Source organism: Platichthys flesus, chromosome 12, assembly GCF_949316205.1.
Source record: "Platichthys flesus chromosome 12, fPlaFle2.1, whole genome shotgun sequence".
In the NCBI taxonomy this organism is placed as follows: Eukaryota; Metazoa; Chordata; class Actinopteri; order Pleuronectiformes; family Pleuronectidae; genus Platichthys; species Platichthys flesus.
This window is the reverse complement of record NC_084956.1, coordinates 14,188,624-14,205,574: the sequence shown is the minus strand read 5'-3', so window position 1 is coordinate 14,205,574 and position 16,951 is coordinate 14,188,624. Positions and strand designations below refer to the sequence as shown.

Sequence of the window (16,951 nt, the reverse complement as noted above, 5' to 3'; positions counted from 1 at the left end):
CGAAGGTCAGGGCAGACTTCATCCTCAAAACTTTGGCGTAATCCAAAAATGGTGGGTTAAGAAAACAGATCACAAAAACAACAGCAGTCCCTCCATTCAGTTGAATTATTTTATCCCTAAGATTACTACGAGAGGGATTTGCCGGGTCTCTGCCAAGTTAGTTTAACGAGTAGTACCGAAGGGAGATTTTGTCCGTGTTAATCCACCACTGCATTATACAAGCGTCTAAAGAGTGTGTGGGCTGCACAACAGGGAGAAAATGCAGTTGTTTAGTCACATGGAGTACAAAGAAACCCTTGAGGCATGTTTCAGGGCAAATTCTGCAGCTGATGCACCGGTTTGACAGAACGCATTTATCAGTTTTTTTATGCAGCGATTGATGTAAAAAATTGGTTTACATTTGTTTTCCCTAGGTGAAAACCAAAAATGTGGCTTTATATTTTCCCGGGTCCCCTGCATATTTTCAACCGAGTGCCAGTTCAAGACATAAAGCGAAGCATTCCTTCTCATCAGGATAATGTGAACATCTGCACCACAGACTGGGGGGGGGGGGGGGGGGTTGACAAAGGTTATGAATCTTCCGTACGAGAGGTTGTCATGACAACCGCATCCTCAAAGGCTATACGCCGGAGTAATGCAGGGGACCCGATACAAGCTACACTAGGTTATTAGGTCATGTCAAGATCACAATGCTCAGAAAAGCGTAATTAACTGGGTCATCGCTACATCTGTCAGGAAATCAAATTTAAAAATGAGGAGCTATTTTAATGTAATTTGCTGGGTGAGGGCTGGGGATGGGGGGCAGGTGTGTTGAAATGCATATTGAAGACTACCAGATTAGACAGGAGCTGCATTTTTTTTAATCTCTTTAGCTGAAAGAAAAAACCCATTAAATGAGCAGTAGATATCATACAGTCCAGTGCATCATCAGTGGAGCAGAGCCTCAGGGAAAATGATCATATATAAACAAGGAATGACACGTGAGAGCATATTTATACATCAGTGTCTCAGAGGAAACAGAAAGACAATGAGCTTTAATGATGCTTTTGTTCGAGTTGTTACACCCTTTAAAAATCCAAAATGAAACAGAAGTTCACACTGTAAAATATGCAAATATGTATGGTTTGGTCAAAATGTCAACAGATCGGGGTACACACAGTGTTAAGGCACTGGCGTTGGAGATTACAATGTAAAGCTAGATCATAGCATCATATAGCAAATCGTTTCCCTGCATAAATGGTATAAAATCCTCGAAAATATAGGAATATCTTTAAATATATTAAGCATTAAAGGCACTCATTTCTCTCACATCACACGGCGGATGACTGATAATCATCTAATAATTGTTATATATGAACTGTCAGATAGACCTAAAACAAAGCAAAAATTCACAGTATGAAACAGCCACAGTAAAAATTTGGAGATAAGGTGTATAAACAAGATGGATTTTACAGGATTACATGGAGCCACTGTTCTTGCAGTTTGCATATTGGGACCAGTCTTCAGAAGGAAATCATGAACCCAGACAGGTTGTGAAGCATTTCATCACAGCATCCCTGTGGGAAAAAGAGAGTGGAGAAAATGTCAAGTAAAAATAGCAACCAGCATTATTAACAATGAAATCAGGATATGTAAGAAACAGGAAGGTGGGGGAGGTTGAGCATTAATCTGAAATTATCCAGGAAAAAATATATCCAGTGGATTCTTAATGTGGTCATGCATGTAAAATTAAAAGAGACAAAAAAGCCACATTCCCCCTTTTGTTAAAATGATTTGGGTGGGGCTCGTCATGAATAAGTGAGTGTTTATGGCGGGGGAAGCACCACATGTTCCGAGTGATGGGGGGCTTTCCCTCTCCAGGTAGTCTGTGCTGAGGGATGATGCAATAGGAGCAATCGTCATGGCAACCGCGGCCCGATGCCGGCTCTCTTGTTTCCCTTCACACCGTGCGCTCTTGGCATCAGTGTGTTGCTACGCAGACTTCGCCTGCAGCCACAGTCAAATTTCTGTGGAGGAGGTGTGAAGCCCGTGAAGGTTAAAAAGGAGAAGTGGTGGTGGAGGGGTGCAGCCTGAGATGGTGGAGGAGGGGAGGTCGGTGGACGGAAAGGAGACTGGCTCCTTCAGACGCTCTGGTTTAGTCACTCCAACGTTTAAATCGCTCAGCACAAGAGTCCTCATATTGTCCTTCAAGACAACGCGCAGGGTTATTTGTTCTTTTATATAAATCACTGGAGGTTTGACGATATTTTTGCTTCCCCCACCAAAAAACCTGCATGTATAAACGTCAGTCTCTGAGATTTTTCCCCCACTTCAGATCAGATATCAGAGAAACACCGGCTTGAAAGGAGTGTGGGAAGTGCACATGCAGCAGGTTTTAGTAGCTCAGGTCTGGCATGGGCATGAGCGGTTATAAATAGGCAACTAGATAAAATACATTAAAGGATCAAGTCCATTGGCCATGTGGTGATGTGAGCAGCCAGGTATCACAGTTTCTCTGATGACAGACAGGGATGAAAGTATCTAATGCTTTTTTTATGTGTCACCCAGAGAAGTACAGGCTTCAGCTGCTCTGTCCCAACGTGACAAACAAAAGAGAGCTAAATGATGAAATCCAAATTAAATGAAAAATGGATTAAGGTAAGAAGCTTAAGAAGAGAGGGGGATAACATGTTGAAAATAAATGTAAGAAATATGGTAAAAAAGGACCAACAAACAAATGACTGTAATTGCAATAGTCAACCCCAAATAATTTACATTTCTGCATAGGAATTTGGTTTATGAGGAGTGAACAGCGAAAAAGTCTTTCTCGGCTTTGTGTTGTCGCTAGCGTTTGTGTTGGGGGAGGGGGAGCTCGGGGCTGTTATAGTACGTCTCTCAGCTGTCAGAATGGATTATAGGGTTGCCCAAATACACAAGGCACTTTGTGGGGGCTGCACGGGGGCTCAGGACCTCTCACTAAATGAGTCATAACCCTGCTTACAGCTGGACTGACAAAACAACATCACACCTCATGCTTGGTTTGAGGAAAACACTGAAGTGGTAGTCCATATGGGACAAATGGAGAAGGGAATACCAGAGTATAGGAGGGTAGTTTTACCTCCACAGAGGGGGTTATGTTCTCTTACGTGTTTGTATGTCTGTTAGTCTGATACAGGAGGTTGTTTTTTTTTAACATTCTCGTTGATTTCGCAGAATGTTATTCATGGCTATTACTAAAAGAAATCAAGCACTTTGTTCATGACATCCAGAGAATTTAAATGTGGCCTCATAAGAGGACTGTCAAGAAATAACAAAACCAATACCTGCATGTTTGTAAGGCTACCTGGTTCTACACTGTGTATGATCTAAAAACACAGCAAGTAACCTTAAACACAGATTTTTATTCTGGTATTTTTTGGCACCACAACGTATTTTACTTTAGATCTAATCAAAATGTTTGTATAGTGCCAATGGAGCTTAACATAAGCCTTTCAACAACTAATGTAAAAGCTACATGGGGGGTACTTTTGGTAAAGCTGGCTGAGAGAGCATTATTCCCCAAGAAAAGATTTCCTTCAGATATTATGGATAAAGCAAATAACATCACTGGGGTTCAACACAGAGGAGTGAGAAACAACAAGCTGCCATTTGTTTGACGTAGAGTCTGCACTAGTCATAGGGGGGGATTACAGCCATATGGTGGAGGCTACAGTGTTGGGAGGTTAATAAAAACATGTTTTCATCAGAAGTCTCGCCCATGGTACTCCCTCGTGTTTCTGCATGAGGCCATACAGTGGCATTTGTAGACAGCACATGACCAAGATATAAATGGCAGATAAATTATTTAAGATTTTTTTATATTCTTGGACGTGGCTTAAGCGAAAGGCCAACATAGAGACGTCTATGTATCGTGCTGAAGAGACGACATCTGAAATCTGAAGCATGCTAACCTGATAGCTCATATACATTATCAGATTATTACCCATAATTCCCCAATCCATGCAGGTTTACCCACATATCTTAACTGCCTAACGCTGAGGTTAGATTTAATCAAGCTAATAGCTTATAGCTGATATTAACGTGAGGATAAGAGTTTTGAGTAGTTCATGGGCCCATTCCCGGAACATGCACATGGCAGACTGTCCAGTGAATCCAGTGTAAACAGAGAGGGCTGGTAAAAACTCATTAATATTTTTTTTTGAATGGTCCACTCGCCGACTGACCCATTAGCCCACCAAGATTTGTTCTGGTATGTCAGATAGCCATTCCGACTGTGGCACGGGGGAAAGGGCCCAAAGACTGTATCATCTTGTTTTCTATTAAACAGAGTAACACTAAAATGTTCAGCTTTAATGCTGCCTCCTATTTGTTACGAATATGGATTTGATAGTTGGCAAATTCTAACACAATGTCCCTTTAAATCAGAAATCAACATATACAAATGAACATGTGATAAAAGGACATAAATACAGACAAAACATAAATCATCTCATCTTACCTGGCAAATGGAATGTAAGAGATGCTATACCTGAAAGAGAAAATACAATACATTGATGTTAATGTTATATACAATTTACAGTTTTATTATTCTGTATTATGAAGCTGAACAAGTTAATCACGGACTGAAAGATACAATAATATGTAATGTATGTGGCCCATAGATTTGCTTAATCTGGATTTTAAATTGAAATGTATATTTCATCCCGTCTAGCCACTTCAATTAAATATTTACAGGACACCATCATTGGGCTGCCCTGCTACATAGATAGTCCATCACTATGGATACATTTTTTATGTAATTCAACAGGAAATATCTGGTATAATTAGAAATCCTTGGATGTTTACTTGAAATTAGTTTCAGTCTGGTATTGTAACGCTTGTCTGCACAATGGGTTTGTAATGATGTGACGTCTGAGAGATTAAGATTAAAAGCGGGGAGAAAAAAACTCCACATAAGAAAGTAGGCCCCCAACATAGATTGAGGACTTTGCTATTTCATGAGCAACACACCAAGTGTAAAATGTGTTTAATGTTCCACCAGGCAGTAAATCATTGGACTGAAGGTCCTTTAATGTCGCTCAGTGAGGAGATTAACCAAACATGAGGGTGAATGAAGTGGATACTCTGTAATCTTTGCACTAATGACTGTAGACAGACACCAGCTCTAATACAAGCGATAATCTGTAGTGTGATCGCAACTTAAATTTAGCTTTTTAAAAAAGCCCATGATCAGACACCTGATGTATTCGAAATATGTGAAGAATGTTGGTACAGCAGTTGAATTATTAACTACAGTCCAAGTCTGAGCATGATATCTTAATCGAACACCGGTAAACAGGGACCTTCTATTGTTCCTTCTGAGCCAAATCAATTAAGTACAGTTCACACTTTAAGTTCATGTTCTGAATGTCTACACAACATAAGTAACTTAAACAAGAAAAATCGATAGCAATGTTTTTAGTATTAAATATCCTACCGCTTGCCATGATCTACACAGAGTCAGTATTAGCCAGTCGAGCCTCAGTGTCATATGGTCACTTGACAGAATTAAACCTGAGGACTGGACTTTGATCACCTCTCTTGCTTCTTTCATACAGAGATCCTGCTACATAGTCATTCAGAGGAGCCCTTACTATGTCACCTTTACTTGTGAACACTGAACCAAACAAGCCGACATACTGCTGTGTGATTTTAGATATCATGTTTGTGTTGTGTTAAAGTCTGTTTAACCATTGACCGGTGTTTTCCTTTAACCTTATCCCAACCACTCGGGGGGATGCAACAACACAATTGGGGAAACAGAATTCAACACAAAACCGGCTTGTTCTGGTCAGCGTAAACAAGTAGAGGCGGCATAATAATTCATCTTCTTTACAGTAATAGAGGCAGATAAAAGGGAGATAAATAATCTTTTTTTTTCATTAAGGTTTTGTATGCTTTACACAGGCGGTTAAAAAATAAGGTTTGAATGTTGGTTTCGGTGGCTTATAACCTTCACACAGACGTGGGAGCACACTATGCCTCTGGTCTGTTATGAATGAGTCTGGGATGTGTGACTTGTGGTTGCCATGACGATGCCTCTGAGAACGCAGACAGGATGGAAGTGACTGTACAACACGTAGGTGCAAAGGCAGCGTTGTCACTGATGCACTGAAACTGTCCGTTTCTTGGAGTCTCAAGTGTTTGTGTTTCCAGGCACATTCACACACTGAAACTCTTTTGTTACTCGTCTGCAAATATGCTAAAATTCATGAACATACAAGCGTCGACATGCACAAGCACATCACTCACAGGTCTCATCTTACACTGCAGGGCTGCAGCTTAACCCCGCTGACCCCTTTATTTTACGTGCTTTAGTCTCAGTCAGCGGGTCAAAAAGACTCATTTAAAGAAGTTTAAAAGAAGTGTGGACATACTGGACAATAACCAATAATTCAGATTTATAAATTTTCAATAATGAATTTTATCTTATCTTATAACGCATATCTTAAGAAATGATTTGTCCTATCAGCTTCACAATTGCAAGCTTTATTGTTAAGGACCATGAGAAGTGCAGGGTCGACTTTGGTGCGATACGTTCAATGTCAATATAAATTTAATAAACAGGTAACAAGTGCTCTGATCTAATCTAGGTAGCACTTAAGCATTTACTTAACACTCTTCTATACAATTATATAATAATACAACTTCAGGTTTGTATTTGTAAATACATATTCTCACTGGACCATTTCTTTTTGATTTTAGAGTTGGTTATGACCACAGAGAGAGCTGCATTTACAGCACAGGATGAACACCCGTCCATCTCTACCTGCCAGGGCAACAGATGTGACACCGAACAAGTAGGTCGATATTGATGCTGGCAATAAATCTAAAGTCTATAAATAAAATGACCTACTATGATTACTAGCATGACCTACAGTACCTACCAATCTTATCACAACACCACGTAATCAAACTTATCTTAAGCACTTATCACTGACTGCTCAGAGAACGTTTTTTTTTAAATAACGTTTTATAATAGGATATTCTTTTTATCAACATATTAGACTTATGTTGTATTACATTTACTGTGTTTGGTCCGAGTTAAAAACACAAATATCCACTGTTACAGAGGGGAATTTCAGGTTAAGTGTGGTTGAAAGTGCACTGTGACAATGACTGTATAAGTCGAACCATGTATAGTTTAGCAGCGCCTTGCCAACAGGAGTAAGTAAGATTAAAGAATCAGCAGCATGATTTTCTCAACTCACGAACATTAAATAGGAGCGAAAGCAGCTGGAGCAAAGTTCTCCATCACGGAAAGACTAGTGCATTCGAGTAGGTGTGAGTGATGAGTCAATTAATCACCAGCTGAAGTACAGTAGAGCAGAGAGAGAGCTCAGAGACTCGGGAAACACTTACCAGGTCATTGCCAAGAACTGCATAATACAGAAGATAATAGCCAGCCCCCGTTTGTGCCACTGTAAAATAAAACACAGCGGTTATTCTGGTAGGTTAACACACTGCATCAAAACAATGACGAATGTGCAGGTACAAACAATGTATTATCATCTTACCCAAAACACTGCACAAAGGGTTAAGACAAGGCAGAGCTGGTTGAAGAAGAAAGGAAACATTAAAATTTAGTTTTAAGTTGTCTACAACCTCACATCTGATTTCTTACAAGTTTGGCAGTAATTGCACGATTCTGTTCTTAACACAGATACTTTCCAATATAAACTGAAAGATGTCTAAATATCCACTGATGTATAATAAGAGTTCAAAGTGTCAGTAAAACTCAAAGTATTTACCAGCATAACAATGGTGGCTATCAGTCGTGTTGGTTCAAACATGCGCTTCAGCTGATTCAGTGGTCCCATCAGGAAGCAGGTACTTTGAAAGAACAAAAAAACAAGCAGGGGAGTTAGATGGTACAATGTCGATACAAGCATCAGAAACTATGTACCGCTTCAATATGACCGCCTTAAATAATATATGTTTCAACCACATAATACTGCAATTTTCTTTTCCTGGAAATCACTTCTTAAAAGCAGCAGTACTGCCAAAGCCAAGTACTGTTTTTAAGAGTGGCTGAGAAGTGATTTCCAGTAGTGTTGTGTTAGTAAGAGCTAACTTGTCAGCATTCACACAAAATGACAACTTGTACCGGGTGCAAGATTTCAGCTTCAAGGTTGGCACTAATCAAAAAGTATTTTATTTAAATCAGCTATTTAAATGAATTTTAGCAGCTATTTAAAGGGAAGTAATTGCTGTATATTCACATATTTATATTTTCGTTCATAACTTTCTAACTAGATAATAAACTTCCAGTTCTATGGAATTCATTCTCTGTATGCATTTGAGCCAGGCCACTTTTTGTCATGTATACAAGGCTTTGATAGCTTATAACAAACTTCATCGCCCTTGTCAGCTATAATAATCACCGTTCACAAAACTCAGTATCAGGGGTCAAAAGCGTACCTCATCATCGAGGTGGATTTCAGAAGATGAATTTACAGTATGTGTTCACACACTGACACAAACACAATCAAATCTCTTCTGAGCGACAGAGTTGTCTGGCATGCATAATGGACTTTACAATACATGTTGCACTTATAAGGAGGGGTAAATATTTCATGGTAGACACCACAATGACACATTTAACACCTCCTACATGATGCATGTATGACGTCAAGTTACTGTAACTAGACAAAGGCTTTCCCCACTGACGAGGCACGCAGCTCTGATGCTCAGCGATGCTGTGTGGGAAGAGGGAGCCTGTGGAGAGTCACATCTGTTAGATGAGACACAAGAGTACTGTACGTTGACGCAAGCTCTTTCTACTGGTCCACTGAGAGAGATGGCTGCTTTTTTTCAACTGAGTGCGACAGAGACACTAATGACTAATACAGTACACACACACACATATAGCTGCTGCTGCCATTAGAGGGAAGAAAATCGTTCATCTATATATGGCTGTCTGGGGTCCCCATCGGTCAAAAAAGTACATTGCAACTCAATGGGTCATATTATCGACAGAAAACGATATAGTTCAACCAAAACTTTATCATAAAAATTATAACCATAAAAAAACTAACAAATACATTTCTGCATTGTTTATCCTGTAAAACAAACGTTCATATTGTATTAAATATGTGTATGAAAGGCTCATATTAGCCAATATTATCGAACATCCTATAAATCAGTAATTGTTATTCTTGACAAGACCTTCCAATTCTGGGTTAAATGATGAACCAATCGTTGCTATTCTTACAAAGTCACAAACACATGAAACCTTGTTTAAACTACTTAAAGTATATCGCTAGTTTGCTTTAGATCAGTGACCTTGGGTATGAGAGAGGAAGATGACCCTGTTGCTTGATGCATCCAAACCATCTGGACACATGATATGTGAAAACAGAGACCACCCTGAAAGCAGACTCTTCAGCGGTTCACTGTCTCTTAACCGTGTCCGAGACATGATTAGGTTCACACCTTGGACTATCTAGAATAAATCATTGATGAGGTTTTAAAGTCCAGTCGGGTGACGATATCTAGTGAGGAAAAAAAGTCTAATCTTAATTAACCATTGTATTAAAATGAGAAAAATATCAGCTATAGAGATAAGAAGTGTTTAAGTGTCAGTGTAGCAGATGGTCTGATCTTATAGAGGCTGACTGTATAAATGTCGGTTTACAACTTTTAGACGGATTTTATAATAAAAGCCTTATTATTATCACGTTTGGTTTTATGCAAAAATAATGATTAGAAGCCACCTTTGAAAGGACACTGTTATGACTCCCTGCAGGCTTCTTTGAAAGAGGGGACATTATTTAGGTCATATACTGTCACAGAATAATTATATTGCCGAGCGATCTTCTCATAGAGATTGTTGGGGTAACAAAACAGTTAAGAGACAGACACAGCTCTGTCCCCTCTGACCATCGCACCTTTATCCCAATCACTTTAACACCACATATAATTCAGCAGAATTAATCTCATAATAATAATCAGCATCACAATGTGCAGTAATCTCCATATGCGATTGGAATGCCTGCCCCTTTTGCATCAAAATAATGCAATCCCTTGTCAGAGTAAACCCGTCTAACTAGTTTCTGTGATTCATGTAGGGATTAACAGTCCCTGCTTTCTATTAGATTAAGAGGCAGCTGCACTTACACCATCTTCTAGTCTAAGTGCAATGTATGAGTATTGTCTATGACTTTAACACTCTGTTAGCAAGCCCAGTTTTACCATTAGATTGGTTAACAACCTTTTGTGACCTTTTACAAAGCAGTCTTTATGTTTGGGTTTACTAAGTAAATGTGATCACAAAGGCAGTTTTTCAATTTCAATTGAAGCTATAAAAACTCTTTATACTGATTTATTCAAACATTGAGATTATGATTTTAGCACTAAACTGAGCTGGCGGACGCAAATGTTTATCATAAATTTATAAAATGAAAATAATTAGCAAATCAGAACCTCATGGTTCCTGAGACAACAAGCTCCTTGGAAAAAAAAGTGCTGAGAAGTAAAGTTCAACTTGGAGACATGTGTAGCCCTGCCAAAGAGGACTGTAATAAGGTGTGACATTGTGTTTTAATTTTTTTTAATCTAATTTTTTGTTGTGTTTCTGGCAGTGCTTCACAATGGTGAGTAATAAATAGCATTAAGTTAAAACTCAAGCCAGCCAAACATCAGATGGTCTTACCTGGAAAGAGCTGCCAAATTCCCTATCGTGTAGAACACAGCGAAGAGCTTGATTCCATTTGGAAGGAACAACAATGCTGAGCCCTGATAAAACAAAAGAATATGTCAGCTACACATACAAATGTCACCATACATTCACTGAGAGGTAACTGACCAATGAAACCCTTAAATGAACTTCAGAACTTGAGTCTTTATAAAAATATAAGGGTTACATATTTCTTCATTTTGTGCTGAAAAAAACTCAAACCTTTAGCTGTTCTGTGGTGTTACTGAAACAAAACCACATATAATGGTCTCACCCTAGTGCTAAAGCCCCACAGGGCTAAGTTTAAGAATCAATGGCTTGATTATATTAAAATCCTAAAGCAAAGAGACATCATGAGTTTTTTTAGATTATGAGTTATTTAGTTGACGGATGCACAGAGATCTCCTGACTGTGACTCTCAAAAGCAGGCCTCCGCAGAGAGCTTGTGTTGGGGGTTTGTCCGTGTGAATTACAACTACATGGTGGCTTCAGTGTTATCAGCAAGCGACTTCCTGTCCTCTTAAATGCAAGGCTACTAACTGAACCTTTCAGTGACGTTAAGCCGTCCATATGTGTCAATGTTGCACAAGTGATGTGTCAATCACTTTAACAAGCAAGTCAGGCATTAAAAGAGGAATCTATCTTGATGGAAGTGGCTGCAGTAATTGTTGTGTATTCCTAAATGTATTGTTTTGTTATGATGCTCAAACTAGATAACAAGATAAGTTCAATAGCATTATTCTCTGCATGTATTTGTTTTTTAAAGGGTTTAACCTGAGCCAGGCCATACAACAAATGCAGATTTCAGAAATGAACTCCAGACTTTGCCTTTCACATATGGTGAAAGCAGCAGGAGATTTCCGTTCAGGCGCGTTCACAAGAACACAAATTTCTCCCTCCATGGCATGGCAGAAACGTCATGAACTACCCCCACACACTCCCTGTGAATTCTCATGATTTTAACAATTTTATCATGAAACAAAACAACTGCTTTTTTTGATAATAGTTTTAAAGGGCAGGGACACTCACGAGTATTGAGCACAGGATGCCTCCAGCAAAGCATATGACAAACCATTTCACCCTGGTGCTGTAGCTGAGAGTGGAGGCATCGAGGACCTGGTGAGAACAATGAGAGGATGTCACAAGACATGCACAAATACCAGCGAGCTTCCTTCGCATGATTTACACCATGTCAGCTGGAGCCAGGCTGTTAACACCCAGCTACACTGGGAACTCGGGACACACACAGGACTGATGGAAGTTATGCATGACGACTCAGCGCTCTGTAGCTGCCATAGAATCAAACTGTAACGGGAGCGTCTGCACAGAACCACGTAAACACATGAGAGACTGTAACTTTAACAACTAGCACCACGTCACATAAAAACACAACAAGGTCCAAGTCTTCGCCTTACCTCGTCTCCTTCTCACCGTGAACGCGTGTAAAGAAATTGCAAATAAACAAGCAAAAAAACATGTCATTAAACACGTACAGGAGAATGTGACAGCTAGCTTAAACCCAACATGTAAATAGCCCTGTTTAGCTAACTGTCAACCTGTGGTGAACTGACATTTGTGCTGACGGAGTACAAGCTAACGAAAGTAAAACAACAATTACATTAATGGCAGATAAACACAGTGACTGCGGGTATAACACTGGCTAGAGACACAAACACACAGAGATAACTTTTATGAAGTTTTCTCTCCATTGGCACGACGTTAGCATTAGCATAGCGGGCAGTCATCCAGGCGCTACCTGAGCGGTGAGACCCAGCTCCTCATTCTCCTCTCGGCCGCTCAGCACACGACGCAGCTTGTCCATGGCTGGAGGGAAACAGCGCAGAAAACACGGGGCTCGGGTTGAGGTTCTGTGACTTTACTCGCAGTTCGTCCGCTCATCTACAAGTTCTGACCGCAGCAGCTAGCGACAGCGACTTCCTGTACGGCGCTTCTCTGTCAGAGCTGACCCGGGATCGGTTTGTCCGCGCCTTCACGTTGCGCTAACTCTGCGGAGCAACAGTCACATACTGACTGCAGATCAGCCCAGGGGGGAAACGTCATCGTGGTGCTGCCTTAAAGTGCAGTCGGAAATAATAAGATAACCCCCCAAAAAATGTAATTCCCTCAGTGATGTGATTTACACTATTTAATGTTATTCATTTGAAAAATAAACACCTGCTTTTGTATTTATATGTTCCAGTCAGACACACTATGTGTGAAAAATATTTCACACATTTCTTTAGGTTTTATACTGGTATTTTGTTTTAGTTTGTTAACTTATTTTATGGTTCAATTTGTATTATTAAGAGAGATCTAGTGGGGAAGTTGCATGTTGCAGCACCCCCCCCCCCCCCCCCCCCCTGTAAAACATGAAAGATAACCTGTGGGAGCCTTCAGTTGTCATTAAAACTCAACAGGTTAAAAAACATGGCAGCCTTCCGTAAAGAGGACCCGCTCCCGATGTAAATATAAAGTATTTAAATATGAAGGTCCCATTCTAGGGTAAAGAAAACACGATTCATACTATATTGATGAAGCACACCAGTGAAAACATCACCAGGATTATTGTATATTCAATTTCTTCCAATAGATCCCTTTCACCTAAATCTTATACAATGAACCTTTAATAGTACCATTTTCTTGACAGACAGACAGACATAGACATATAGATAGATAGACAGATAGATAGATAGATAGATAGATAGATAGATAGATAGATAGATAGATAGATAGATAGATAGATAGATAGATAGATAGATAGATATGTTGATTGGTGGATTGATAACACACTAAACAAGAGGTACAAATATAAGATCAAAACTATACAAAACATAAAAACTATGTTTGGGAATGATTTACAAGTGCAAATCATTGACTCAGGAAGTGTGCACAGATGCTGGACATAAAATCGGCCCCTGTGTGTTTGTAATTGTGGCCCCTTCATGATCCCTCATTTAGAAAAATTCTAGATCCGCCACTGCTTCATATCTCCAACCGTCACCTCTTGTTTATGCTCTCTGCTTGTCCGTCACTGTGTTGCCACCCAGTGGAAAGAAGATGGCACGACAGGAGTGGCAGCACTGTAGGGTACTAAACTACAGTACGTTCTCCTGACGTGACCATTCATGGTTTCCTGGATTGTTCCAGCTTATTCAAAACATTATTTTGTCCATACAAATAGTGTCACTCTTTTTTTGTCAAAAACAGTTCAATAAATAACCTTCTTATGATGAAAGATATGGGCTGAATAATTCAGCAGGATAACGGGAACCACACAAAATACAGCGAGGGGGGGCGTTTCACTTCATGTCACTCTGTCCTCTTGAGGGACACAGTCATTGACTTGCAGCTTTTTATGTGTATACCAGAAAAAGTCTTTGTTTTAATTAGCCCTAACCACAGAGTTCTTACTGACACAAGAGTGAGCCAACACAATCAGGAAGAAAGGGTAGTACTGAAAACACACAACAAAATCCTTTGCTAGTAGAGGAGGATGCTGGTTAGTCCAAAAAATCACAAGTGATACTTGCCATTGAAAACGAATAAAAAACGTACATATAATCACTTTTTTGCATAATTCTGATCCCAGTTTTCCTTCATAACAACTCATTAAGTTATCGAGGAACACATGTAGTCACAATAGTCGTATGTATTAACATATATTTAGAATCTTCAGACTGAGCCATCCAGGTTTTTTGAAAATCCAGACTCAACGTAACCAGCCCTGCACAATCCAGAGCTGGATACCTGAGACTGGTTACTGCCACTGCTCAGACATACTACTTCTATTCACTCTTGTAATAAATGCAATGTTGTCACTGCCTTTTTATAAAACAGCATAACATCTGCAGATTTGGCTAGAAGTCATATTGGACTACCAAATAAACCAAAACAGCTCTTTACAACATCTGGCTTTTCTTTTAGGTGCTCCTCACTTTGCTGTCAGTTGATAAGAAGTTGGCAGAGACAGATCTGCTGCGGCCACAAAGAGCTAGAGAGGCTGCAGGGGAGAGCCAAACATCTAAACGCACAGTCCTCCATGGAAACATCCAGTTGCAGTAAAGTGGACGTTTTACAGACAGCCACAACAATGCGTACATCTCCGCCAGTGAGCTTCTACATATTCTAGGGACACAGGAGCACTGACCAGCAAACTGTCTATGACTTTACCGTTTGCTAATGGATCAGCACATTTAAACGGTAAAGAAACGTTTAGAGTCTTACCGTTTCTTGTTTCTGCTGTGCATTCAGTGAGATTGCTCGGAGCTTAACCCTGGAGACCATCCAGACATTAGCGTTCAACAACCAATGTCTCTGAAATGTAAGTCTCTCCTGTGATTAAGTGAAATAACTAAAACGATTATTATTGTTGACTGATGTTTTTATTTTGCCTTGCAGCTCAATCCAGAACACAAGGAGCCTGATGCAGATTGGCAGAGACACGTTTAACAATCTACCCCAAACTACATTACCTTTGAGAGACGACTCAAACTGAATTTATATTTAATTTTTATATTTAAAAGGTGTAAATGTGATTGTCAACACATACCAAGATTTTTTCTCTTCTACAAACACAAAGACAAGTTTCTCATTGTATTAAACACAGCTAAAGCAAATAATTTCCATTTGGTTTTCATTGAAGGGGATACAAACATGTGTCCCTTTAATAGGAGCATATCAAACACTGGGATCACAGTTTTATCTGACATCACCTCTATCCATTCTCTTGAATCAGAGTTCATCTTGCAAGTAAATCTGTTGCTTAAGTCGCGACAAATACGAAATAGGAATCATGAAAACTTCACATTGCGTTCATCTGTCTGCTACTGCAGGGATATCTGTGACAACCTGCATCTACTGGAAATATCTCCAAAACGCTTTAATTGGTTTGACTAAAGAATACATTAGAATGTAAGTTATTCAAGCCTTTAAGATAATAAATGTTTATTTTATTATGCACATTTATTTATGACCTTGTGACTGATTCCAGGAAGCTGAATAACAAGGGGATCAGAGAAATGCGAGACCACTCCTTCAACAGGACAAAGGTAGATAAACTGTATTATCCCACATCACATTTTCCCCCCCAAAATAAATAATTTCAGTCATGTCTCCTCTTGAATCTAAGGTTTCTTCCCCTCCCCTTCATTTTTTAGAGTGTTAAAGATCAACCCAAACCTCAGAGTGATCTGCAGAGATGCTTTCAAAGGAGCCAGAGGCCCTGGAGTCTTGTAAGTGATATTCCTAAAACCTCTCGGGAGCCACTTAATGTGACATTTATTTGCTTTGATTTATTTGAAACGGGAAGAGAGGAGATGTTTGTCAGATTGACCGTACAACTCAAAGACATTCTGTAAACTAAATGAGTGGATATAGGGTCATTTTGACAGACTCTGCTGCACAATGCTTTTGCATGAAGCTAAAAGTGCAATTTATTTAAAAATAAAACACTAAATAGTCAAATTAAGGTAGTTTAATTCTAGACCAGCTATTCATTTATGTCAATTCACCTTTTTTTGGCCATGATGGGAGAGGCGGTGGACTAGTGGCAGAAAGTTGGACTATGGGCAGAGAATCCAACAGTGGTCTCTGGTTCGACTCCACGGAGTGACAACACAAAAACATACCTGGACGGACAACACCTGGATCTGTTCCCCACTGTCTGAGTGCCTACCCCACGCCACTGCCTAAGTGCTCCTGAGCAAGGCACCTTACTCCAACAACACCTGCTCCCCGGGCGCTGTGCATGGCTGCCCACTGTTCTGTGTGTCCTCCTGTGTTCACCAGATGGGTCAAAAGCAGAGAACAAATTTCCTCCCATTTGCATGTCGTGTGTTTATGCATGTGTGTGGGACCAATACATCTATCTATCTATCTATCTACGATCACTATGGCAAAGCTCAAACCAAACTCGACCACGTGGTGGCGGAATTGCACAGATTTACTGTGCTGCATGGAATTGGTATTTCTCCTGAATGGTATTTAAAAAAAAAAGAAAAAAAAAGAGAGAGAACAATAATTATATGTGTCAGTAGGCTGCATGAATGTGCGTAACGCATTTTAAAAGATCATATTTGTGTCGTAGCGTTTCCTCCTTTTCAAAGATAGAACAAACAGAAAGTTAAGACGATAAAAACACACAAAGTCAAGTGAAGCTGTGAGGGTTGTGTTGAAACTGTTATTTTACTGCCGTGTTTTTGTGGGTTCCTTCAGTCTTTCGCCGAATTCCTCACTCTGAGTCCCGCCTCCTCCATG

General features: G+C 39.8%; 1 protein-coding gene across 1 annotated transcript; it reads right to left on the bottom strand.

Moving 5' to 3' along the window:
• Nucleotides 1-837: 837 nt before the first annotated feature.
• Nucleotides 838-12,711, bottom strand: sft2d1 (SFT2 domain containing 1). The gene is made up of 8 exons (XM_062401192.1): nt 12,453-12,711; nt 11,726-11,812; nt 10,673-10,755; nt 7,770-7,851; nt 7,536-7,571; nt 7,381-7,439; nt 4,478-4,507; nt 838-1,556 (listed from the first exon to the last, which is right to left on the bottom strand). Exons 1-8 carry the CDS (start codon nt 12,516-12,518, stop codon nt 1,514-1,516), a joined length of 486 nt encoding a protein of 161 aa, XP_062257176.1. The 5' UTR covers nt 12,519-12,711; the 3' UTR covers nt 838-1,513.
• Nucleotides 12,712-16,951: the final 4,240 nt, after the last annotated feature.